This window comes from Glandiceps talaboti, chromosome 13 (genome assembly GCF_964340395.1).
Source record: "Glandiceps talaboti chromosome 13, keGlaTala1.1, whole genome shotgun sequence".
In the NCBI taxonomy this organism is placed as follows: domain Eukaryota; kingdom Metazoa; phylum Hemichordata; class Enteropneusta; family Spengelidae; genus Glandiceps; species Glandiceps talaboti.
The window spans coordinates 5409781-5437066 of NC_135561.1; the positions used below are offsets into that span (position 1 = coordinate 5409781).

The following is a 27286-nucleotide window of genomic DNA, read 5'->3' on the forward strand; positions in this document are numbered from 1 at the left end:
CAGATGACATCACAGAAGGGAGGTGATAAGATGTCATTAAGACAGGGTAAGTGTTGGTTTATCATTGAGTAGATGATCTGTGTACCACAACAGTGAAATTGTCAAGTGTACTGCTAAGATTATCTACCTGTAAATCAACAATGCTGTGGATATGTGTTGGATGTGAGTACTCTATTTCTGTAATGTGATTATTATGAAAAATATTAGTTTTGTTATTCAGATTAGATTATACTTGTAATCTGTGTACTGATAATCTATCATTGGTAAATACAATTTAGGTAGAGAATAGGAATACACAATGATTAAGATTAGATTAATATTATGATAACTTGAATTGTTATCAATGTCAACTGTTCTTATCACACACTGCAGATAAATTGTTCAGAGAGAGAGGGAGAGAGAGAGAGAGAGAGAGAGAGAGAGAGAGAGAGAGAGAGAGAGAGAGAGAGAGAGAGAGAGGGGGGGGCCCTACGGACAGACAGACATACAGATGCACTCACAATCACATGCGAGGATGGTTATAGTATAGTAAAGGTCTCTCTTCAAAACATCAGTGCATTGCCAATGGCAGAAATATACAACTACCAGAAACCCATAGATTGTGTAAATGTAAAGACAGTGTACTCAGGTATTTGTATGATCAGTGTTTGCTACATGTCTATACAGCCAGATGTCACTGGAGTAGTAAGGATAGTACAGTATAGAGCACCACCTAGCACCATGTAAATACAACCCCCCCCCCCCCCCTTCCACATACATGCACTAACTGTACAACATACAGTATAAAGTTATTATACAGGTATTATATTATTGCATACACACATAACATATTAGTACATGTACTTGTAAAGTGTAAATGCAAACACATCTAATTCTATTTGTGTCTGTGTTATTCTTCAATGTTATAAATAGACACCCTGCTGGTATTAGTTTCTAAGTGTATACATTATAATTCATAATGTGTCGGTAATCAGTCATCAACATGGTATCCAAGAATAACTGATGTTTAGATATACAGGAAAAAGATTAATATACGCCTCGAGGTACAGTAATTAACAGCAATTTTCTATGTTAATAATAGCCTTGTTAGTATAACTTTGAGCTAGTCAACTAAGTTTGTTATATTACATGTAAATTGCTGAATTATTTACTGTTGCAGTGTTAATTAGTTTCCCCAAAGGGGGACTATTACAATGAGCTCAGTCTGTCAGTCCGTACGTCTGTGTGTCCATTTGTCTGTAATGTTTTGTTTGTATTAAACCCAAACAAAATGGAGACAATGTATCGTTGATTAGGGTTAGGAATATTAGGGAATCCACCATGACAAGACTACAGAACACTGGGCCCAATATATGTTGTGTACCCAAGTCTGTTTTGTAACCCAAACAAAGTAATATTAGGGTTAGGGATGTTAGAGTACCCACCATGACAAGACTGTAGAACACTCCAGGTCCTATTAATATCAATGTTGTGTACCCTAGTTTGTTTTGTAACCCAAACAAAATAATAGGGTTAGAGGTGTTAGAGTATCCACCATGGCGTGACAAGAACACTGAGCCCACTGCATGCATTGTATATCCCAACCTGTTTTGAAAAGCAAACAAAATGATATACAGGTCAGAGTTAGTGGTGTTAAGGTACAGAATTTGTTGCTATACAATATAATGGTTAATCCAATGATGGGAAAACTGGACCCATAACTTGTTTTCATAAAGACAGTGATTTTATGACCACTTGATGTTCATTTGTTATAATTTATAGCTTGCTTTAATATCATATAGTATGTTGTTTAGTAATCATGTTCAGTTCTGACTGTTTGATGTCTGAATTGATGTCTCCAATAACCTTGTTGTAGTCAAGCATAACCATGACAACCATGTAATTTAGTGCTAGTTAGTCACCTAAAGCTGTTTAGGATCAATAAAAGTGAAATAGTCAATTATTGTGTGTCAGGGGTTAATGGGAGATAGGACAGACAGTCATGTTTTCTAGTGGTTATTTTTAGTTCAGTGTGAAAGAGTACTTATATTTGATGTGGGTATTCTGTTTATTGAAGTACAGGAGACCATTTTGATATACTGGAAGCTCCAAATGTGAATTAGACATTCTTGCAAGATGTATTTATGGAGTGGTGCTGACTCAATGTACACATTACTGGTTTGATCCATACAGTTATAACTTAGCTTCATATTTGCCAGTGGTCCACATCTATGGCCAAAATACGAATCATACCTTTGCCTTGGTTTACTAAACCCAGGGACTTGACGACAAATCTTTTCATTGTGTATTCAAGTTGAAACAGTAGTGTGTGATAGTGACTACGACATAACAAGTCTGTGAGGTATGGTTATCTATATTAACTGTTGTTGTTGTTGGATTGGATTAGTCTGTGACAGCCAGGAAACCCCCCCCCCCCCCCCCCAACGCTTGACTCAACAATGATGTTTAGTGGTGTGCTGCTCCAAAGAAATTTTAAAAAAGGAAAAGGAAAGAAATTAAAAACTGAATTATTTGCATTCCCCGTTTGTAACGTATTAATATGCAGAAAGTTGGTAAATTATATTTTTATTTTTTATTTTTTATTTTTTTTATTTTTTTTAAAAAAAATTTACATTTTTTTTTTGGGGGGGGGATTCAAAGGTAATTGGAGTAATTTGTATAACATACACATTTTCCAAAGAATATGTCAATATATATACTTGTATAGCTTTGTCCTGTAAAATTAAGTGATTTCAAATTTGTATAAATCATGCAGGAAAGGAATGCTGTGGAGCATACATGTATATTTCATCACATCATACAAACAAAGTACAAATATTCAGTTCAGGTAACTAATGTGTTATAAATCATTTAGTAGATATTAATTATCCTACATTATTAATGTGTAATTATAATTTGTTCTCAATTGACCTTTTCTTTAAGCTAATGGATATACTTTATGGTTATTAATATGTTATAAATATCAATTTCCATCTTATTCATAGTTTTAAAGCTGTCAAAAACATACAATTTCATAGAAAATGAAATTAATTTGAATTTTTATTTTGTAATATTGTATATGGGCAGATGAAAGGTATTTTACTTATATCCTCACAAGAAAATACTTTTACCTAGATCCTCAAGGCAATTGAAATTACATAGTAGAACCTCTATGATTGGTTGATTGAAGCAATTCAACAGATGTAGTAGGACCTCTATGATTGGTCAATTGAGTGCAATTCAACAGATATGGTAGGAACTCTGTGATTGGTCACATAAGTTGCTGCGTTATTGTTGGAAGCAGAGAGACAGCAAAATCTGATAAATAAGTCCCTGGATATTTTACCAGGGTATACCCACCAAAATAATGATGAAATGTACATGCAATGTCTCGGATTTCAGCTTATCTGTTCTTAACAGGTTCTAAAAAACTTGTTATTAGTACCAGCTTAGGACGATGATAAGAACTTGCATTGCTGATGTATGTAGCATAAAAACAGCTCCCAATAAGATGTAGCTGACAACTTTATTCAGATTTGGGTCGTACTAAAAATGCTTTCATAACGTAAAGTTCATGTACAAATACATGTAAATTGCTGAGGTAATATTTGCCAAACTTGGCAAAGTTGTATATTGATATTCCAAACCAGATATACAAATGTAGTTACATACATATGTACTACATCTGATCTTTACCTGTCTGAACAAAATTGTAAGAGTGAACGAAATTGTAAGACCTCTCTCCTGTTTCCATGGTAACCAGCTAGTATATATGATCTGGAACTTTGCAATATAATGATGTCTAGTGATCGACGTGTCAATCAACATGCAAGATGAATACAATGGCTTCCATGTAGAATGATCACTGGATAACATTACCATGGTAATGAGGCAATTAATTTGGTCGTCAATATGATATTGAGAGTGAAAGTATGGATAAATATGTCTACATGTAACTCCTTGAGGGAAGAGAGGAATCGTATCGGTTGACTGTAGAAGCAATATTGTCTGAAAATATAAATCATGAATTCTGAAACTATATTGGGCTGAAATCTGACGGATGTTTCTGGAAATGTGTAGATGAAGAATTAATCAGAATGTAATGACCCTATTAATGATATTCAAATTAGGTCGCAAAATGTGGATTTTGGTCAAAAAAGTTATATTTCAAAACTAAAATATGACAAGAGTATTAAGAGTATGGAAATTGAATAACCAAATACAAAGACAGACCATACAGAAAATTACCATTATGACAATGGTATTTTCAGACTAAACCAGTCTTCAACTCCTGTCTGAATATATAATTAATGTGATAATGATACCTGAGATGAATATGATTCTGATTTAATGATATTCATGTCTACAAAATTAAAATTTATATTCTATGTATTAGCTTCTGGATTATCTTAAGTTATGGAATATTAGCTATCAATAATTATTAAAGTGATAGAATATGAAATATTGATTCATATGGGGATTACATTATAATATAAATCATATGTTGACAGCAACATTTCATCTATATTCCCATTTTGAAGATGTATGAATATTTGATGAAATGAACTGTTCTGGATTTCAGGATTTTAAAATGCTGTCAGTGTACCAGTATGTGTAAATTGTCTTAACATGTCTGTTGTCAAACCACATTTTCCAGCCCCAAGTTGTCAGTAACCATTCTGTAGATCATACTACAAATCAAGTATAGTAGGCAATAGTCTTTTCAGATAATGTTTGTCTTCAACAACCCCTTTGCATAATTAATATTGGTTGTTAGTGGATATTATGCACAATATTCGTTATAAAGGATACTTTTGTTTTAGTCAGCTTGTAACCTTCACAGTGCTTGGTTTAAACCACCAACTTCCATTGGTTTCTGAAAACTTATCTGAGTTCTTGGGCAAGCTGTGAATCACCAGTGTGTCGCGCCAATTGTATAAAATTGCAGGCACCTCATGGGACAGAGATTGTTAGATTTCATCCTGTCTGCTTATTGAGAGTTGAGGAACTTTAATGGGTTGTGCCATTATAGGCCTGTGGCAGATGTAATAATTGTACTGGACTTTTGGGCCCTCATTCAACTGCAATATTGCAGCCAGAGAGGTTTTTTGGGTCATTTGACACACATTTTTTGGTCCTGACCCACAATTTTGGAAGTGACGGATCATAGATGATCCACACTAAAATTGTATGCAAATATGTTTACCAACATGACCACGCCTATAGCAACAGCTAAATGATCACGTATATTGCATAGATAACAGTAGGGTTGGATAGGCAACTGCATAATCATTCAGCAAATATCTAGCATAGATCAGCATGTGGGTAAATATTTCTAAAAACTGTACAGTTATGCTACAACACCATAACACTTTTCGTATAATGTCCCCCAAAAAATCTATGATGACCCAGAAAAGTGAGAGTCTCGGACACTATATCCCACTCTTTCAAAAGGCTGGCTGCAACACTGTAACTGTTAGAAAACATATAGATATGTCCATTACCAGTAGTCTATTAAGGCATCTATTTTTAGTATAACCATCATGGACATTAGACACTTCCTAATGATGTCAGATCTTATCTCAATATCAGTAAGATAGCTATCTACTCACGTGCGTCCACGTCTTGACATAGAATGGTTTGATGTCCAGACTAATGACCAATGTAAACGACCAGATATAGCTGATCTCAAGTCATTGCATCTCCACAAATTACTGTATACTTTCTCAGTATCAGGAAATATGTTAGAATTATATTAGAATTGCACCTGCAAATGGAGTCCATGGTAAGTGTGATTTTCATAAATTTTATATGTTTATTGCAATAGTTAGTATGATCGATTTGGTCTACTGCGGCAGCATGAGCTAAACATCTTGGGAAGAAACACTATACTGTTTATTGTGTATGTATTCCTGTATTGATACTGAATAATAATGGATTGCATAAGTGTTATTGTCATTTGAACAATAGTAATAAAAAATGTATTATGTACATGTATGTATATACACGTAATTGCATAACTTGCAATTTTCTGCTTAAACAATGTATCAAGGACACCAAACCCCAAGTGTAATTAATTTCAGAGCACCCTTCTGATGAAATGTAAAACATAGTCCAAAGCGCTTCATTTTATACAAAAAACATAAAAACAGCAACCTGAGCCAAGATTCCCCCTTCCCTCCCTCCCTTGCCCCTCCTTTTCTTGGTCTCTGTCAAACAGTAGGTATTACATCATAGTACATGTACGGTCTGTGAGCCTTCTTAGGTAAAAACCTGTAGGGAATATGTGATTTGATAGTTGCATGATATGTGACAAAAGTAGTAATGAAAATGTCATATCTTAGATAAAATGGTGTGATACCCAGATTGATATTCTCACTTTATGCATAAGTTATAAAGGAGTGAGTGGGTGGGTCCATAAAATCACTGATAATAGTTTGGTCTTACGTTTAGTAACGGGTATGCTGTATTACAAAGGTTATGGGTCAGTGGTGTAATAAATGTCTTGGTCTGGGTCTTGGTCTGATGGCTGCTTTGATGCAATCTTTACATAATAATACATGTAAACGTGTTTGGAATCTTGATTTTCATTTTTATCAAGTAGAAGTACCGAAATCATGAAAGCTTGGTATTCTTTATTGTGATGTACATGGAGAACACTGCACAAACATTAAAACCTAAACAAACTACGTACATAACTTAAGTCATAACTTTGGTTGGTATATTTTTTTGATCTGACAACCATTAATATATTCACTGAAAATTGTTAAAGTACCAAAAATTAGACATTGTACATGTCAATTAGAGGTCTATTTATCTATTAGAAGTATGCTAAAAGTTGAAATTGTGATTTACCTGGGTACTGATTTTTTGGGTGCGGACCCAAAAAAACAATTTGATTGGATATATTGCCCCATACTATGTGTATACTGCTATCCAAATATGTTTACCCAAATGTGATAATACTTAATAGTCGTAATATCTAACAATACATTTTGAGAAAAAATTTCCAGTTGCAGCTAGTGCAGCTTGAAGTCAAATGGTTATCTTGTTCAGAGAGGACACTACACTGTCTAATCTTGGTAATTTGACAATTCTAGTCATGAACTCTTGTTTATTGAATAAGTACAGCAATGCACAGAGCAAGGGCTTGCTGGAAAATTAATGACTCTAGAAATCCCAATAGTTAGTGTGTTCATCAGCCCACTAATGAATTAAAGTGCATTTGTTATGCATTTCATGAAAAATACTTGTAAAGTTAATGCTGATTGAATTTTCTATCATGGAAATTTGTTTCACTATTCACATCATGAAACAATCAGTTATGTATCCATCATTGCAATGAGTCTTATTAATAATTCATATATTGTATTATTCTTAGATGTATCACCTCAGATCCAGTTAGATGATGATGATGATGAAATGTATGTATGTATGTATGTATGTATGTATGTATGTATGTATGTATGTATGTATGTATGTATGTATGTATGTATGTATGTATGAATGTGTGTATGTATGAATGTGTGTATGTATGTATGTGTGTATGTATGTATGTATGTATGTATGTATGTATGTATGTATGTATGTATGTATGTATGTATGTATGTATGCATGTATGTATGTATGTATGTATCTATGTATGTATATGTATGTATGTATATGTATGTATGTATGTATGTATGTATGTATGTATGTATGTATGTACATGTTTGTATGTCCATTACGATCTTGCTGTGCTCATCAAAAGTACCAAAATATAAAGTCTTTTGAAAGTATGATCAAACACATTCAGGGCAACATGTGCAAATGTCAAAATATGCATTTTTGTAGTGCATTCGTGATAAAAATCTAGCTACTTTTGCATTCCACTCTTTAAAAGTTAGTCTATTTACCATTCAAGTCACGAAACACTTTCACCACTCGATCACTTGTCATCTATCTTCCAGCATTATTCGTGGCGTTATCCGGAAATGAACCCGTTGATGGTCAGGGTTATCCTGATTGATCAACATCAAGGTCAAGAATTCAATCAGTCAATTGATCACACAATGTCAGGTGCAGTTACATGTACAGGAAAGAAACTGTCAAACGGAATGATTTATTAGAAATCAGATACTGATACACAAGGTTCACATCTTCCTGGAGACACCTTAAAAGTCCTTAAATTTCAAAAGACTTCTGGAAATTCCTGGAAAAATGTGATTGACTCCTGGAAACTCCTGGAAAGTCAATCTACTGAATGATCAATGATACTGTTGTAAAGAGTCGATTAGAAATATGAGAAATGGGTATTAAAAAGCAGGTATGTTGATAAATAAAATGTATTTCACTGGTCAATACTCCTGGAAAATGACCAAAGTTGTCCTGAATACTCCTGGAAAAGTGACGAAAAATTCCTGGAAAGCCCTGGAATTTTATTTCAATTTAAGTGTATGAACCTTTGATAAACGAATAAGGAAGAATGGTAATTCATATTTCACCATGTACCAGCATCTTATTACAGAAATGTTTATGTATAACCATAATCATTGAAGAGAAATGAAAAAAGGCCATTTTGCATAATGTATATTATAATAAAATGTTACTGATGACAGAAAATATCAATAATGTATAAAGTTGAAAAGAAATTAATACTGGAATCCATTAAGCATAGTTTACTGTAGGATGACAACTACATAGTCACTTCAAACCAGACTCTAAAATAGTAACTCCATTCCTATTTATGATAGATGTGATGTTTGTGATCCATCAATCTAAAGTATAAATGGACCATAATTTGTGAATTAAGCCACGCTATGACAAAGCTCAGATCTGATTTTGCAATCAGGAAATAAAGTCACAGTTATGTATCAATCAGTCCTACTTTCTTTAAACGTCAGATGACAAATTGGTTTTAATCGGATGCAAATTAATTATAATTCACTTAGTTGACTGTACAAACTATTTTGAGATACGCGATAAGAAGATTTGAGGGTATGGTTCCCTTAGGAATCATTGGTTCGGAAGGGGTGGGTGTGTTAACTGTTCCTTGAGGTTTTAATAGCAAGGCTTGGAGACAGAATGGTGTAAACAAATATTCCCCAAGGATAAACCATTTTTGCCATAGGTTGGTAGACAAATTATTCCTTTGGGATTAACAAGAGCTTTAGGATTAAAAAGGAACAGTAACTGCCCTTTGGATATTCTTTGGCAATAGAACACCTTTTTAAAATGATATTCTCTCACCTTAACAAAACGAGTGTTAAGTATAATACAGTACAGCAGTGATATCAGATTTTTAGTGAAAGTACATGTAAGTGATACCATTAATGTATTAGTAAATTGCCCAGAGAAAATATGAAGATTATGTGTTGTTTTGTGTTATGCTGGAATAGCCTTGAGGGAAATGTGAACCATGCAAAAGTACTGAATATATTACATGTACAAAATGTAGATAGAACTTCATTTTATTCCCCAATAATATTATTCTTTGTTCAACGAAGGTAAATACGAATGACCCAAGGAGTCATCCCAAAGTCCCATATTTTTAGTTTGAGTGCATCCAGCTTGGCTTGCATGAGGTAACGTGATTTGATTGTTGCATTACTCTTGTTTACTCTGTCAACCTGTCCCACTTCTTGTTAAACCCAAGAAATGTACTATTGTACAATAGCATGGAAATGTTATGCTGATGACATTTAGATGAACTCCATCTGGAGTAAGCTGTCTCGTAGCATGTCAAGACAGATTTCTCAGGGGGAATCCCTAAATTGGTGGATGTTTGTCTGAGATAAGACATGGAAATCTACATGGATCCAAGTCTCTGTATGTTGCCGATACTCAGCAGGCTAGGATACATTATCTGAAAAATTTGCTGAAATGAGTGTATGGCTATAGATTTGAAAAAATAATTACAGAAACTTATCTTAGTGCTGTCTAGATTCTCATTAGGTATATCGCAGATGGTACACAGCAAATCAATTGTGTATGTATCAAATATGCAATGATCTGGTCTGTTTATGTCTCTACAATTCATGGCTGATATTTTTTCCAAATGGTCTGTTAATTGAAATACAGGTAATCAATTCAAATAAATTCAGGATTATAAAAACTGGTACAATATTTATGGAATGGAATAATACTAATTAGCATTATTCATTTTTCAAAATATTGTTAACAAAGGATGAATTTAGATGGCACTTGGATATAAACATGGTTCAATCACTATAACTGCATATCATAGTATATACAAAGTATTCTCTATCTTTGAAATTTACAAAATGTTGATTTCAGGTGGTACCTGGTGACCAGGTGACCATGTATTCACCCTCCTGCTAATGCTGAGCATTAGGTATGGTCTTGGCAGTTAGAATGTATGGATCTATTGTAAATATCAATTGAAGCACTGTTCTGAAGGAGTAAAAATCAGTTCAACTTATTCATGAATCAAAATGGTGATGCATCACTGTCCTGTCCAAACTGTCAACACATATTAATAAACTTCTCTCTGTTCTGGCTGTACTAACAAGGGTGTTGTCCATATACAGTTAACTATAAGCACTGTCACTGGCCAAGTGTCAGGAATATTGAATTTATTTTGATATAAATTTAGTCTTAATTCAAAGGTCTGCATATGCAGAATGCAGATGGCACTTGGTGCTTTATCACTGCATTGGCCAGATTGTTGACATAAAACAAATCTCTTTCTCCAGTCAACCGAGTTAAAAAGTCCATTCATGCCTATACTACAAAGGTTAGCATTGATGTGGCACTCTGTAATCATGTATGGGTCATCACTGCCCTGGCCAGTGTAGTGTTTAATTAAACAAATATCTTTCTCCTGTCCACTCTATTAAGTGTATCCATGTCAACACTACAAAGGGTAGAATTGATTCATTGAGGTGGTACTTGGTGATCTAGTATAGTCTATTACAATCCTGTCCAGTCCTGAGTGTTGGCATGTGTCAATAAATCTATTTTACTCCTGTGGTCATATGCTTGACAAAAACATGCTTCACAGGGTGAACTATTGTATCATAGATCTTGGCATGGACAGGGTCTATGACTACCCAGATTTGGCAAAATGAAATTTCTACATGTTTCAAGAATACAGTATACCAGACTAGAACTTGGATGATACATTGGTGGTCCAGTATAGCTTGTCACTGTCCTTGTCCTGTCCAGATCGTTGACACAGTTAACAAATCAAACAGCTGTCCTAAATACATTAAGTGTGTTACTCACACTGCACAGTGAAAACTATACCGTTAAGCTTGTAGCATCTGTCAGATCAATCAAAGAGAATAATGTGTGAATTTTCATTGATCCATTAATAATTGGTTGTAATTAGTTCAAGGATTGATTAAGGACACCGTTGGCATCATGACAGATATTGATGTAGGTTTCTAGTCAAGTCTGTCACTATGATAACTGTTCTTGCTGTGTCGCTCACGTCCCTGTCAGTTTACATCCATGTTATGGCATATTAGACGTTACTAACTGGATGGTGACAGGTCCTGTCAAAGGCTATATGTCCAATTACAAGTTGTCCAAGTATCATAGAGCTTGTAGGCCATTACTTGTGTTTGTGCCTAAAGGGATTCTATGTACTCATTGCAATGTATATGTACAGTCAGAATCTAGTGCATACTATGTTACAAGAAATCAGCAGTAAATGAGTACAATAATGACTTGAGTTTTTGACCAGTTTTGCACCTCTCCAGGACTTTTTCAAGAAGCTTGTGAGGTAAATTTCTTTATTCCATGTGACTTAATGAAAGAAAGAGATTCAAATTTTATTCATGACAACATTTGCTTTTGGAAGAACTGATTCAGAAGTAAATTTTTGCTATTCACCTTGTATGTATGTATGTATGTATGTATGTATGTATGTATGTATATATGTATGTATGTATGTATGTATGTATGTATGTATGTATGTATGTATGTATGTATGTATGTATGTATGTATGTATGTATGTCAGTCAGTCAGTCAGTCAGTCAGTCAGTCAGTCAGTCAGTCAGTCAGTCAGTCAGTCAGTCAGTCAGTCAGTCAGTCAGTCAGTCAGTCAGTCAGTCAGTCAGTCAGTCAGTCAGTCAATCAATCAATCAATCAATCAGTAGTTTATCATGTATTCATCTGTAAACTACATTCAATTTGAGCTACAGTGAATTTAGCAACAAATGGAAGTGACTCATATTTGAAATTGTTGTAGTGGTTTTTAGAGCAATGAAGAAAGTAAAAAGTTATTATGTACATACATAATTTAGCAATCAACATCCACATGTACTAACGTTGCTATTATCTCCTCAGTCAGTTCTCACTATATCATGACATATTATAATTCAAGTATCATACTAACTTATTCAATATTCTTGGAGTGTGTTTATCATAATTTGGGTTGCTTAACAATGTGCCAACCAAGGCATTATTCATCATGTTTGTCAGACATATAAATACCGATAAAAGTCGGTGAATTCTTTTCACGTGTTCATAACAATAATGTACTTGTGAACATGACAGCTGATGTCTTTACGGTAATGACTAGCTGTGAAGCTAAAAGCATCGTAATAGACCAGTTTTTATTGTGACATCCTGAGTAGAATTAAGACTAAAAGAGAGTTATTTGTGATTTTGTTCACACTGCCTTCAAAGTTTATACATCATATGTCAATTGAATTGTTACCTTGACTTAAATCTAATGTAATTATGATGCAACGTTGCCATGTCAACCGTCGAAGTTTATGTAAATACTTTCTACTGTCAGGATCTGTAGTAGAGGCTGTCATGTTTTGTTATACATGTGTACATGTAAGTCACACTGCACTCTCTACTTTATCAAAATCATCTTCTTGTATGGGAATGAAGGGGGTTGCTTGCATTTGTTTTAGCAAATTTCCATTTTCTCCTTTCACCAAAGGGACATGAATGTATTCAACACACGTTTGTTTTCTCTGCTTGCATTCTTTCATCACATGAATATACATGTACATGTAGGAAATTGAAACTGAAGTATTTGTTTCACTATTGTGCTAATAATGTACAGGTTTTTCTCAAATCATAACAGAATTTCTACAAAAAAAGTTAAAGGAAATATCCTTATGTGATTTATATTTGTTGAATCTCAAGTTTTTCATTTGTCACAGTACATGCACACATAGTTGCACATATATCAGTATTAATTGGCTGTTCTAAACACCTGTCGTGTTCTATCACTCCAATCAATTTCTAGGTTTTAACAACAACGATTGATTGGCTATTGTAAACAGGTGTCATGTTAGCTATCGGCCAATCAATTTCTAGACTATTTTACAAACATATCAATAGTTTCCAAATAAGCCAAAGTGTGACATGATAAAGGAATTTCTGGAAGTATCACAAATATGCCTGAAAATGGATATAGAATAGTTGTTTTTGAAGAGCAATTATACCTTTGTATGGAGCAAATTTATAAAATTTTGAAAAGATTTAATAATGTGAAAACTGTTATTACATAATACATGTACTCATAGCCACACCAATCTAATGATACAACCATACAACATAATATTATAGTTATTAGTTCCACACTCTTAGTTACAATTAGGCATCTACATTATATGATCCTTCACCAGCATTCTAAATGTAAAAATACATATATTGTCATGCAGTAAGAAAGCAATCAATGTAAGACTCTTATCACTAAACCAAATGGACTTGACTGGATCAATACTCCTCAGTACTATCCTACAAACACAGCTAACATTATAAAGACTCTTAAAATACAATCAATATTAAAGAAAGTAGAGGACCGTTGAAGGATTCTGTACCTTTTAAATGATTCATTCTCAGCTCTAATATTTACCTAATTGAGCAGAAGTGGCAACAAAACTGATTCAAAATAATTTGATAGAGACTCCAAATAACTTTTAGAAAATGTCTTTTATGCTACCTGTAGGCTAGAATATTTCTTTATTGGGTACCAGTAGAGATGATAATGATCTGGTGTTGCATTTTGCCAATGATAGGCTCAGAATAATCTTTTCTGAAATGTCATGAGAACACACTCCTGGTGTTAGCGTAAAGATTGTTATCAACAGTTGTTGAAAATCATCAATACTGGCTTATAGTATTGAATGACTTTTAGAGATTTTCTCACTCACCCATAGCTATATGTTCAGTTATTGAGTTCTTGAAAAGATGGAAACCATCCAACATGGCATTGTTATTGATGTGACATTTACAAAATGTCATTGTAAATGTAATTTACTCCTCAGAGATAGGAAACCATTATCAATAAATATGTCTGATAGAGTATTGAATTGACTTCTTTCAAACCTCTTCCTATCTGACTCCTGGTTGTAATGTTTTCCATTTTGAGTGAAAATGCATCCACGAACTTTTGAAAGGAAATTATCAATGTAGGTATACTTTTGAATGTCCACCTATCTGACTCCTGGCTGTAATGCATTTTTAGTTGAAATGGAAGCTTCTATATTTGAAATCAGTATATTGATATCATGAACAGAAATTGGAATTTTGAATTCTGTGTAAGAAAACTTACTGCTGTTTGTGACATTTTCTATTTTTAGTTGAAAGAGAGCTCATCAACACAAAATTATCAATATTTATGTTATGAATAGATTGTATTTTGAATATCTGTGTAACTTATTCCTGGATTGAACCATGGTAACCATGGTAACTGAGTAGTAGTTTGAGCTCGTTTATATGATTGATAGCATTGCTATCGTCTTGCCTTGGAGGATAAGTTGAGATCAAAGTGAATGTTATGAACTTGTAAGTTCTCAGCTTTATCATACCTGACAACCTCAGATTTGGTAAGACTTGGATCTCTAGTAATTCACTAGATTTAATCTCTACAGGCAATAATTTTGCAATATGGTAATTTTATTTTTGCAAGATGATAGCTAGATTATTTTACCACCAATCTCTGTGCCCTCAGCATATTGGTTAATAGTTATAGCTTCCTTGTTTATTTCCCAGATCTATTTTGCCTGAAATTAATTGCTTTAATGTCTATTTTGTCCCACTTTTTAATGATTTATTGCTTGCTTTCATGTCTGAAGGCAGGTGTATGTAATTTTCATACATGTTTGTTTTGAACTCAATTTCATAGTCATTGATTAAAGAGGCCATATGGATGAGGATTGGATATTTTTAATTTACTAAACTTTTTTGTCATGGCTTCCTACTTGAAAAATCAACGCGACACAACATATGCCAAGTCCTTGTTTGTAGTTCAATGACTTGCAACAGCATAATTAATGTGTAAAAATGTTTCTTATTGTACATACAATCACAAACATATTTACACATTTGTTTGGCTTTTTGCAATGTATTAAGTGACAAACACAGACTCAGACAATGTTGTTTCACATTGATTTTTCTAGTAGAACACCATAGTAAACTTGTTTTGTAAATTAAAAAATAAAAAATAACTACCCAATCCTCATCCATATGGCCACTTAAAAAGTACTTCATCAAGGAAGGGACCAGCAACCATACTTACTGTAATTTGTGGAAATGAATTCGAATTTGTCTCCTTGTTTACATTTGAATTTGAACTATTTTTAGCAGATGCATGCAACTACTAAATAAGCTGTGTTCTCCTCAGCAACAAAAGTGCTGGTCAGTCATTAATATTCATGAACATTTACATTCATTAAGTGTTAAAATGAATATCAAAATTTGTCAGTTGTTGGTTGTGATCAAAGGAATGTCCTATAATATGTAGGGTTTGATGAGTATAATATGATGGTTTCGGTCATTTACTGCCCTGTAATATGTAGATTTCGGTCATTTACTGTCCTGTAATATGTAGATTTCGGTCATTTACTGTCCTGTAATATGTAGATTTTGGTCATTTACTGCCCTGTAATATGTAGATTTCGGTCATTTACTGCCCTGTAATACTGGTATGTAGATTTCGGTCATTTACTGTCCTGTAATATGTAGATTTTGGTCATTTACTGCCCTATAATATGTAGGATTCAATAATTTACTGCCCTGTAATACTGGTATGTAGATTTCGGTCATGTACTATCCTTTAATAATATGTAGGTTTCTGTCATTTACTGTCCTGTAATATGTAGGTTTCTGTCATTTACTGTCCTGTAATATGTAGGTTTCGGTCATTTACTGTCCTGTAATATGTAGGATTCAATAATTTACTGTCCTGTAATATGTAGGTTTCGGTCATTTACTGTCCTGTAATATGTAGGTTTCGGTCATTTACTGTCCTGTAATATGTAGGATTCAATAATTTACTGCCCTGTAATATGTAGGTTTCGGTCATTTACTGTCCTGTAATATGTAGGTTTCGGTCATTTACTGTCCTGTAATATGTAGGTTTCGGTCATTTACTGTCCTGTAATATGTAGGATTCAATAATTTACTGCCCTGTAATATGTAGGTTTCGGTCATTTACTGTCCTGTAATATGTAGGTTTCGGTCATTTACTGTCCTGTAATATGTAGGTTTCGGTCATTTACTGTCCTGTAATATGTAGGTTTCGGTCATTTACTGCCCTGTAATATGTAGGTTTCGGTCATTTACTGTCCTGTAATATGTAGATTTCGGTCATTTACTGTCCTGTAATATGTAGATTTCGGTCATTTACTGTCCTGTAATATGTAGATTTCGGTCATTTACTGTCCTGTAATATGTAGATTTCGGTCATTTACTGTCCTGTAATAATATGTAGGTTTCTGTCATTTACTGCCCTGTAATACTGGTATGTAGATTTCGGTCATTTACTGTCCTGTAATATGTAGATTTCGGTCATTTACTGCCCTGCAATACTGGTATGTAGATTTCGGTCATGTACTGTCCTGTAATAATATGTAGGTGTCATTCAGTTACTGCCCTGTTATTTCTTTATAATAAAGTAGGTATTAATCAGTTACCACCCTGTAATATAGGTTTTAATCAGTTGCTGCCCTGTAAAAATGTATCATTTGTTGTGTTTCAAACAAGAAAGATGATAAATTAGATTGTTTACAAACCGCAGCCTTGCAGTATCAGTAGAATTGACATGATTTATTAGTATTGTCACTGTCATATCCTCTATGTAGTCATACCAGCAACTCTACCTGTATGTTTGACAATTTAGGTACACATCCCCTACTTACACATGCTGTGTAGTACATGTCATAGGTGACTGTTAGCTTACCAAGATATTCATTAATTATACCATAGCAACTCTGTCTCATACATTCCATGTTGTACTTTTAAATAATGTTGTTAGACTATATCTGTCAGTCAGTCAGTCAGTCCGTTGTGATGTACTAGTAATTTTGATGTGATGTACTAGTAATTTTGATGTGATGTACTAGTAATTTTGATGTGATGTACTAGTAATTTTGATGTTTCCCTTTAACCAGTGAGAGGAAACTAACTTGTCATGGTCCCAGCTGACTTATCTGCCCTGTCTACTGTACCTGTATGCATGCCAATTATGTATGTTCTAAAACTGAGTTTACTTTAGTCGTGTCATCATCATTACTGGAATAGATTGATATCTACGTGTGTGAAATATAAACAACATTTAGAGTTATGTTCAGCAATAATGCATGGATATGAGTTCAGGTTGGCTCATTTTTAGATGATATTATCAGAGTTCATATGATCCGAGCAAATCTCTACAAGGCATAGGTTTTTGAATCACTGTATATATAATTCATACTCTTCCTTGAAAATTGCAGAAAAATATACCGGTAAATTGAATGATATTTTCAACAAGATCAGCCATGCTACAAAATAAATTCCCCTCACCGTACATTAAATTTTCCATCACAGTATAATCCCATGATATCCTTTATATACCATATACTACAAAATACTCTAGAAATGATTACTATTGACCATAAAAACACTCGGAAAAGGACTTGCAAATTTGATTTGTGATATGGTTGTAATGTTAGTGCATTTTGTGAAAATCTTGTTATCGACAAGCAGCATACTTAGGAAGGTAAGGGGAGACCAAACAAAAGAAATTGTTCAACAGGCAGAGGAAATGTTCTGTAAATATTATTAGGAGGGCTATTTGTTACTATGATGGTAAGATCCATGGCAACATTACTAGTGTCAATATAACCAGGTTAGGATTAATAGGAAAGTGCTTTTAGCGAAGTTTGGAAAGCGTGGTAAAGAAACTTGTTTACATGTGCATGGTTTTCAGATAAGTGCCTGCCATTCATGCTGGGGGACCCTGGTCATATAGGTTACTCTAGTGTAGCTGTGAGTAAAGATATGACAGTAAAGCCTAGTACTAACAACTGATGTTACTCCGTGTTGTAGATAAAAGGTATTGTTGTTTCTGTAGTGAAGACTTTGTTGGCACAACTGTTCACTGGTCTGTTCATTATGAAAGGGTATTATTCATTCAGTGTTGTCATGGTCACCATTGTTACACATTCATGCATGTACATTTATACATTTGTTGACCTCCAGTCAACTTTTCATTCATGTGACCTTTGACCTACTTTATAACCACTGTCATGTGAGGACACAACTGGGAGTTGATTTGTGGTTTACTTAGGGGGTCATGATGCAAATTGTTAAACACTTGCTGTGGATGAACTTAGAGGGCATTCTGTTGCTGTGCATGTCAATATATTTGTGATATAGACATGTTTCTAGCTAGCTGTTTGGTAAGTAAATTGATGTAGGAACATTTTTTATCTTCTATGCCTGCAGGTTGTTAATTTGTAAGTTACCGCAATCGACAGAATGCCAGCCAAATTTCTAGTTGTCACAAACATCTGTTGTGAAACTGAGAAGTAATGTACAACATAGGAAATGTATGAATTGGTAGACTGTCAATAATGACAGTGTTGGTATTTTAGGGTAATTTTGCCAAAAAGTGAATATAGGAGGATTCATATTGAGTATTATATAAATTCAGAGATTCTTTACATTGCTTCCAAAGAGCTATACAATTTTTTTTTTTTAAACGACTAAAGATTTTGAATAATTAATCATCGTACATGTTTCCTTTGATAGCTTGAGAAATCGTGGTTCCATTTGTATGGTGGAGGAAGAATAACAACTTCCCCTCACCTCCATGACCTCACCTTTAATACCCCCATGACCTCGCCTCACCTCACACCACTACCCTCAATAATTAGACAATACCATTGTAATGAGTCTTTCATTGTGTCCCTTCTTAAGACTAGGGAGGTTACTATATGTTATATGCATGCAGAGTATGTCTTTTGTGAAATCATTGAAATGTTGCTGTATTTTTCTTTCATTTCACAAGGCATTCAGCCAAACTTACACCCTATTTGACTATTCATGCTTTCAGTCACCAGGGTTTTAAAACTAGTAATCACAAAAAAACACAAGTGTGCAGCAAAACATGTCTGTATAAATAATATGTGCAAAAACATATCCCAGTTGTGAGCTGCATCTGTTTAGAACCAAAATATGGTTAGAAAACTGCAAGGCTCAAATTTAAATTGTGGGCTCAGTCGCCAGATTTATCCAAGTGAACAGTTTGAGCTACAATCTTCCAGTGATTTCCATTGTTAAACAGACAACAACATCATAAATTTGGTGGTCAAGATACAAAGTTTGGTAGTCTACTGAAAATTTTGAGCCCAGAAACCATACCAAATAAACTACAGTGCTTCTCGTAGGCAAAGTTGTTTGTGTACCAAACATTTACAAGAAAAGAGAAAAGAAGTAGAGGTATATTTCCTTAACTATCTGTTCTGTGGTTCATTATAGCAACTATTAGTAATCAGGCGAACAGGCCAAGCAATATGCAATATCATCGTATATTGGAATCAAATGCAATCTGATAAAAATCTTGATGTAGAGGTACAGCTTAATTTCTTATGTATATTTCCTGTGTACATTGTCGGTTTTTTTCTTCAGTAAGTGATCAATTGCCTTTTTCCTATGACAAATAAACATATAATTCTCAAAAGGAACAATATTCAAGCAAAAACACAAGCAAAGGTAATGATATCAATAGTGAATATAAATAGCCATCCACTGCACTGGATCTTAATCAGATTGGAGTCATTGATTGACAGTTATTTGGTCGCATCACATTTGATGAATAGATAATTTATACAGCAGATGATATAGTGTATATATGACTGTGAAAGCTGGTGTTGTTATGAGTTGACCTGCTATGACACTGTGATGGAATATACTGGAAATTGAATGCTTGGCCTGTATTAAAACCATCACATATTTATAGTATGGTAGTGGTAGAAAACTGACAGCTGGCACACAGCATGGATATTGAGACTCTTATGTGTTTACCTTATAACAGTCCAAATTATTTAACATATTGGCCACCCCTCTCATATCACCTGATTGATGATGCATATTGTCCTATCTGGTAACCTTCTCATAATATTGCCATATCAGCCAACATTTTCATATCACCTGATAATGCATATTGCCTACTGGCCACCCCCTCTCATATCACCTGATATTACAGTGATAATGCTTTTTGCCATATTGGCCACCCCTTTCATATCACCTGATATTGCATATTGCCGTATTGGCCACCCCTCTCATATCACCTGATATTGCATATTGCCGTATTGGCCACCCCTCTCATATCACCTGATATTGCATATTGCCATATTGGCCATCCCTTTCATATTACCTGATATAGCATATTGCCGTATTGGCCTCCCCTCTCATATCACCTGATTGATGATGCATATTGCCATATCTGTCAACCTCCTCATATTGCAGTATTGCCTGACCTTCTCATACCACTTGGCAATGTGCAGCAACACAGCATATTGTACATACAGACTACGTATGTTCACTGGGCACTGCTTTTCTCATATATTTCAGCTCATAACAAAAAATTTAATTATAATTCTATTCTATATACACAGTCAAGCCATACAAACTCTCTGATATCATAAGAAATTAAATATAGAAATTTAGAATTACCCATATGTTTATTTTATTTATCACAAATTATTTATCACAAATATATAGTTATGTTGTTTCATAAGTAATCTGAGCCATAGTTCTACCTATATATCTAATGCAATGAAATATTTATGTTATGATAATCATTATTAAAGAATAACAGTGAAACATGATTGACAACTGTACTAGAAACATATAATGATAATTGGTTATTATATTCAAAGACTATTTTTCTTGCTTCAACCAAAGAAATTATGAATGACATAAGGGGTCTTGTTTTACTTGTCAAAACCCTTCACAAGTATTTTCTTGCGTGTTCAATGAAAGAAAATACTGGAGAATGGTAGTATAATATAAACTCAATTTATGATGATTCTGAATATTTGTTTAAATGTATACAACTTGCTTTGTACATGGTGTAATACATGTATAAGTATGTATGTATGTATGTATGTATGTATGTATGTATGTATGTATGTATGTATGTATGTGTGTGTGTGTGTGTGTGTGTGTGTGTGTATGTATGTTTGTATGTATGTATGTATGTATGTATGTATGTATGTATGTATGTATGTATGTATGTATTTTGTGTGTATGTATTTTGTGTGTGTGTGCGTGTGTGTGTGTGTGTGTGTACTTTGTGGTATACAAAGTTTATTTAGATAGGTCATACATCAGTACATCTTGGCAATTGTGATGTAAGACATAATTCTGCCAGAACCATTGTCGCAAACCGGTTAACCACAGCCTCTTTTATGACACCATCCAAAAAGGAGCCGTCAACAGTGTCACGGAAGAAATAACAGCTCTGGTTTGCGAGAATGGCCAAAACCAACTCAATGATTGTCTGTACATGAAGGTAGGCTAGTAGGGAATATGTAAGACAGATTGAATATAATGACAATAGATTACATGGTAGGGCTCCTCAGACTATGGGGTCAATGCACTTTCACTGCATCAAATTATTGTATTTCTGCCATCCAGACTGGCTTGCATGAAAAATTGTGATCATTTTACCGTCCTGAGAACTGACTTGTTATTGCAGAATGATTGCCCCTAAAGATAGCACATATAGCTGTAATTAAAACAGCCCTGAGATCATTATGGTAATAGTATCATACATAGTCACAGTTGGTATCCATCTGTATAATGATGCCAAGGTCTTTATCGGCTCATTTCAAAACAATCGCTTTTATCATCATCTGTGATTCTATTGATCGTGATGTGTGCACAGCTTGGAGAAAGTCATGTTGGTAGTATTCTTAGTGTTGCTGTAATCACTGCTACTGAGATCTGTACCCAATACATGCATTTATGATATCACAACTGCACTAGAGACTATGTGCACAGCTTGAGAGTGTCGTTGGAGGTGTCGGTAGTGTTATTAGCACCATACTAACTACCACCAATGTGATCTGTACCCAATACATGTACAAAATGTATAATGATATCACAGCTTATTATACTGCCAGCATTACACAAGTTGCTATGGAAGGGTTTCGGGGTCGTTATATTTTTGGTTGTAAGTTTTACTAGGTTTCAAGGATGCAAGTGTTATTGCACATATTAGTTCATTAAATATATGAGGTGATAACTCACTGTCTATATTTAGTAGCAATAAATATACATTTAAGGATAATCCCATTGTACATTTTGGATTATACTTTGTGACGCCGACACGATTATATAGATATGACTTTTGTTGCTAGTTTGTATGAACACCTTTCATAATTAAACATAAAGAGTTTGAATAATCACCATACTGTTTCTTAGAAAATAGAGTAACATCTTTTAATTTTGACACATGGTAAATTTGGCAGAATGACATTTTACGATGTGTTAGGTGCACTTTAATTTGGCGGACAGGAAAGTGGACGCTACTTGTGAATGACTTCTTCAGTCGGCTCACTGTATTCACTGTAACTGTTGTTGACACCCTTCACAACAGCTGAATACAGAAATATGACAACTTGTAAAGTACATTTAATAGCGGGACATATTTCCATATTATGCTTTAATATTCATCAAAAATAAATCCAGCCCCAGAAAAGATACAACTACAGTGTTGCTTGTTATTCCTCCCCTCTCCCCTCTCCCCTCCCCCCTCCCCCCTCCCCCCTCCCCCCTCCCCGTACTTGGTTATTGTTTGAAGCTGTTCTTAACATGACATATTGATAAATGGATATTGGTCAGTATGTTCACAAGTTATATATTATATTGGTTGATTATTAAACTCTTGCGATTTCTTTTTTTTAAAACAACAAACATAAGTAAACATATTCAGTTATGTAAATTATGCACACTTTATACAAAATGTGTTGAATCCTTTTTGCTAATAATAATTAATAAAGCTACTATTTCATGTTTGAGCAATAATGTTCCTGAAAAGAAGTTTATTGGTCCATTTCAATCAATATGCAAATTTTATGCTAATCAAAATTGCTGATATGCATATTGATGTATGTGTGGATGATGATAAGAATGAAAATACAGGATATTATTGTACTGTAGAGAGATATGATGTCTTGCGTTTCAAAATCCAATATTTAAATTAACATAAGATATACCTCAGAAATAAATATTATACCAGCACCAGTAATATCAAAGAAAAATCAGGAAAGTAGTGGTAATTCTGAACATTCTGACTCATATTTTGAACACAGCAGAACCAATGACGTAGACACGCGTTATTGTGACATAGATGCGAGTGCATGTTGTCATGATGTAGAACGACTAAGATATAAATTCCATATTTTATTTGTTCAAGTTGGCTTGGGCATGTTATGATATAATATTTATATTATGAGAGAGCTAATTACTTTTCATTTACAGATCTTGTCATGTTTTTTTACCTTTATTGTATTGCAATTTATATACAAATGTACACACAAACAGTTATATTTCCATGTACACAAAATATAAAAATTAATAATACATTTTATTGATGAATTGTATTTTAAAGTTTTCTATCTATTTTTGTAAGTTTTTGTTTCACTTCCAAGTTTTGAGTTACTGCTATACTCATTCCACTTTGTTGTGTTGTTGTCTGACTTTTTGTACTGATGTACTTCTATCTTCTCTCAACGTACTTACAGATCCACCAGTGTGTGCCAGTGTAAAGAATTGTCATTCTGATCAGTCTTTGTCAACTGCTGATGGACAAACACCTGCTGCCCCATCTCCTTCAAAGAGACCTCAAGGTGCTTTGTCTTTCTTTTCTTGTTATTTTCAAAATATTATTTCAAGTTTTCTTTAAAAATGTGATGTGATATGTCGTATTGTATTTTATAATTTTGATGTTCGACATTGCTTTGTACTGTCGTCATTTGTATTATTTCAAATTGTATGTTGAAAGTCAGTCTATGTCCTGAAAGAGAATACAAAATTCAGACAAGTAGTCCACTTTTACTCATTTGATGCACCACCAATACATTACAATATCTTATGACACACTATATTTGACATATCTGATTCTTTTCTATGTGTCCACTTATAAGTTATAAGTAGTGTGCCCTAAATCTATTTGACATGTGACTGATGTACAGTGTTTTCTTTTGATGCACCAAAACGTGGTGTTCCTCTATCCCTTATACTATGTGGTAACTCACAAGAAAACCAAGTATAGATAGTTTTGACCCACAACAAAAAATTGGTCTTATATTATTAGACTTGAGGGGCACACTGATTCAAACTACATTTAAGAGTGCTTTTGGTGTCTGACATCTACCACTTGTATTTCATAATGATATCAAAGTTGTAGTCCTATTTATTTTTATATTGTTGTTTTAAATTGTACAACATTGTGTCTCCTTTATTCAGTGCTTATCTCTTTTAATATTTTCACTCAGCACTACGTGTACAGATCACTAGAAATACACCTTGCATTGGATACTGAATTTACACAAACACTGGAGGTGGGAATGGGTGGTTTCAGCTGTGCACTGAAAACATGATGTAGGGTCCATTTTGTATGATGCATATTATCTAGTTATAAAAACACAATTATGACATGACATGACAGGACAGTACAAGGCTATAACAAGACAAGAGAGATGGTATCATTAGAGCAACATCCACATTATCATTATACAATTCAATACATACAATCTACCTGCAGGTACTACCTCGTCCTTTGAATCATTACTTTGACTGATTACAGAGGACAGACAGCTCATTGCTTTGAGGCTTAAACATGTAGAAACATAAGAAATTTGTTATATTTTAATACTACTGTCATCCTAGTACAACTATGTCTTTGACTTATTATAGAGAACAACGCATTGCCTTGTATAGGCTTTAAGTTGCAGAAACATACTGGTGGAATATTATATTACTTTCATTTGTACAATACTTCATAATTTTTGTCTGACTGAGATAAACATACTTTAAAATTTGTTAAATTTTTAAACCAAGCTATTTTCCACAAAGGCTTAACATGCTTGATAGATGTATCATTTTTGTTATATTTCATAACTTTACATCAGTGTATATTTTCAACTTGGCACTATTTATTTTTCCCACAACAGACTATCAACTGCACTATTGCATTCTTATTCATTCATCAATTAATCAGCAAAGCATGTCTCAAATTCTTCCCACATGTTCTACAAAGTCCCTGAATTCTTGTCACAAACCTCTCCAGTGAAGAGATGAAGTAAATTGATGAGATCTAAATGTCTCCTGGCAATCGTGCAAAGTTAATGCATTGATACTTTATAATTGACATGAGTTAAAGTCACGTCAGCACAATCTGTGGAGATGTGACTGTTTGCATACAGAGATATGGATGGCATCACATACAGATGTCACGTTATTGGCCCCTTGAATTAACAGACCCTATCATTTGTTTGTTTAATTCTGCAAGAAAACATCAAAACAGTTGGTGTTATGGTGATGTGAGCGTCTGCATGCATTGCTTCGATCATGTTGCAGGTCCCCTTGATTTAAAAAAAAAACATTACAGTTTGCTGATTCCTTGGACAAGAGAATAATAAGTAAGGACAGTCAGTGCAATCCATGGAGGTGTGACTGCACGCAGAGCTATGGACAGCATCACTGATGTCATGTTGTTTAATAGCCCCTTGAATTTACAGACCGTACAATTTGTTTGGTTAATTCTGCAAAAGAATACTGAAGCAGACAGTCTGTTCAGTCTATGGAGATGCCTGCATATAGAGCCATAGACAGCATCATTGTTGTCATGTCATTGGCCTCTTGAATTTACAGTCCCTACAATTTTTTGGCTCAATTCAGCATATAAAAAATCATCAAAGTAATGACAATCAGTGCCATGGGGATGTGATATTGTCTGTGTACAATGATATGGATAGCATCGCTAATGTCATGTTGAGTTCCAGAAACCTTCAATTTGCTGGTTCTTTGCACAAGCGAATGGTAGTCAGTGCAATCCATGGAGATTAGACTGCCGGCATGGCCCCTTAAAATTAAATAACCTTACAATTTGCCATTACTCTGCACAAGAGAACATCAAAGCAATGACAGCCAATGCAAGATATGGAGATGTGACTGTCTGCATACAGAGTAATGGGCAGCATAACTGATGTCTTGAGTTTAAAAGATGTTACAATTTGATTGTTGATTCCAAAAGCAAGGACAGTCAATGCTAGCCATTCAGATGTGACTGTCTGCATACAGATAACTAAGGACAGCCTTGCATTACATGTACTAATGCCAAATTGTTGGCCCCTTGAGTTTTAAAAGACCTTGCAATTTGCTAATTCTTGGCACAATAGAAGACTATTTGCAAGGATAGTCAATGTAATCCATGGAGACTCAACACACAGATATGGACAGCATCACTAAAAGTCATGGTGTGGACCCCATGAATTCAAACATAGAAAATATAATAAAGCAAATTATATAATCATTTGAACTTCAATCTAATATCTGTTGTTTAAAAGACCCTAAAGTTTTCTGGTTCTTTTACAACATTAATTGAAGCAAATATTATATTTTTTTAGAATGAAAAAGTAAGTCATCTTTCAACATTGGAAAGGAAAATAAATCAATATTGTATTTAAAAAATTCCCATAATCAATGTTACAAGGGATATAAAATCCACAATGTTGCCGTTGTTTGGAAATGACATTACAATAGTCAATTCTGAGTGCAGATTTGTCTTCATTGCCTTAAGCAGTCTGTGTAATTATCTTTACCATTTTTAGTGAACAGATAAGACTTTTCCCTTTGATATGTAGACAAGCTTATCTCTGACAAAATAAGCAGACGTTATGTAACCATAATTCCCCCAAAAATGGATATTGCTGTATGTACGTCATTATTAGCGAGAATAATGACAAATTCTGATGCCAAAATCGATTCAGCCATGCATAGTACCTGTTTGAATTTGACATTCAAAGCTTAATCTTACTCTTAGGAAATTAAATGAGACTT

General features: G+C 34.1%; 1 protein-coding gene across 5 annotated transcripts in view; it reads left to right on the forward strand.

Moving 5' to 3' along the window:
- Nucleotides 1-27286, forward strand: part of LOC144444145 (transmembrane and coiled-coil domains protein 2-like) — an 83091-nt gene that overhangs the window by 31696 nt on the left and 24109 nt on the right. For 4 of the 5 annotated variants that reach the window (XM_078133551.1, XM_078133550.1, XM_078133554.1 and 1 more), the window contains exon 2: nucleotides 23968-24072. The exons of the other annotated variant lie outside the window; for it this stretch is intronic. In XM_078133551.1, coding sequence (XP_077989677.1) covers nucleotides 23968-24072 — 105 coding nt within the window. The remainder of the gene's footprint in view (nucleotides 1-23967; nucleotides 24073-27286) is intronic. 5 annotated transcript variants of the gene reach the window in all.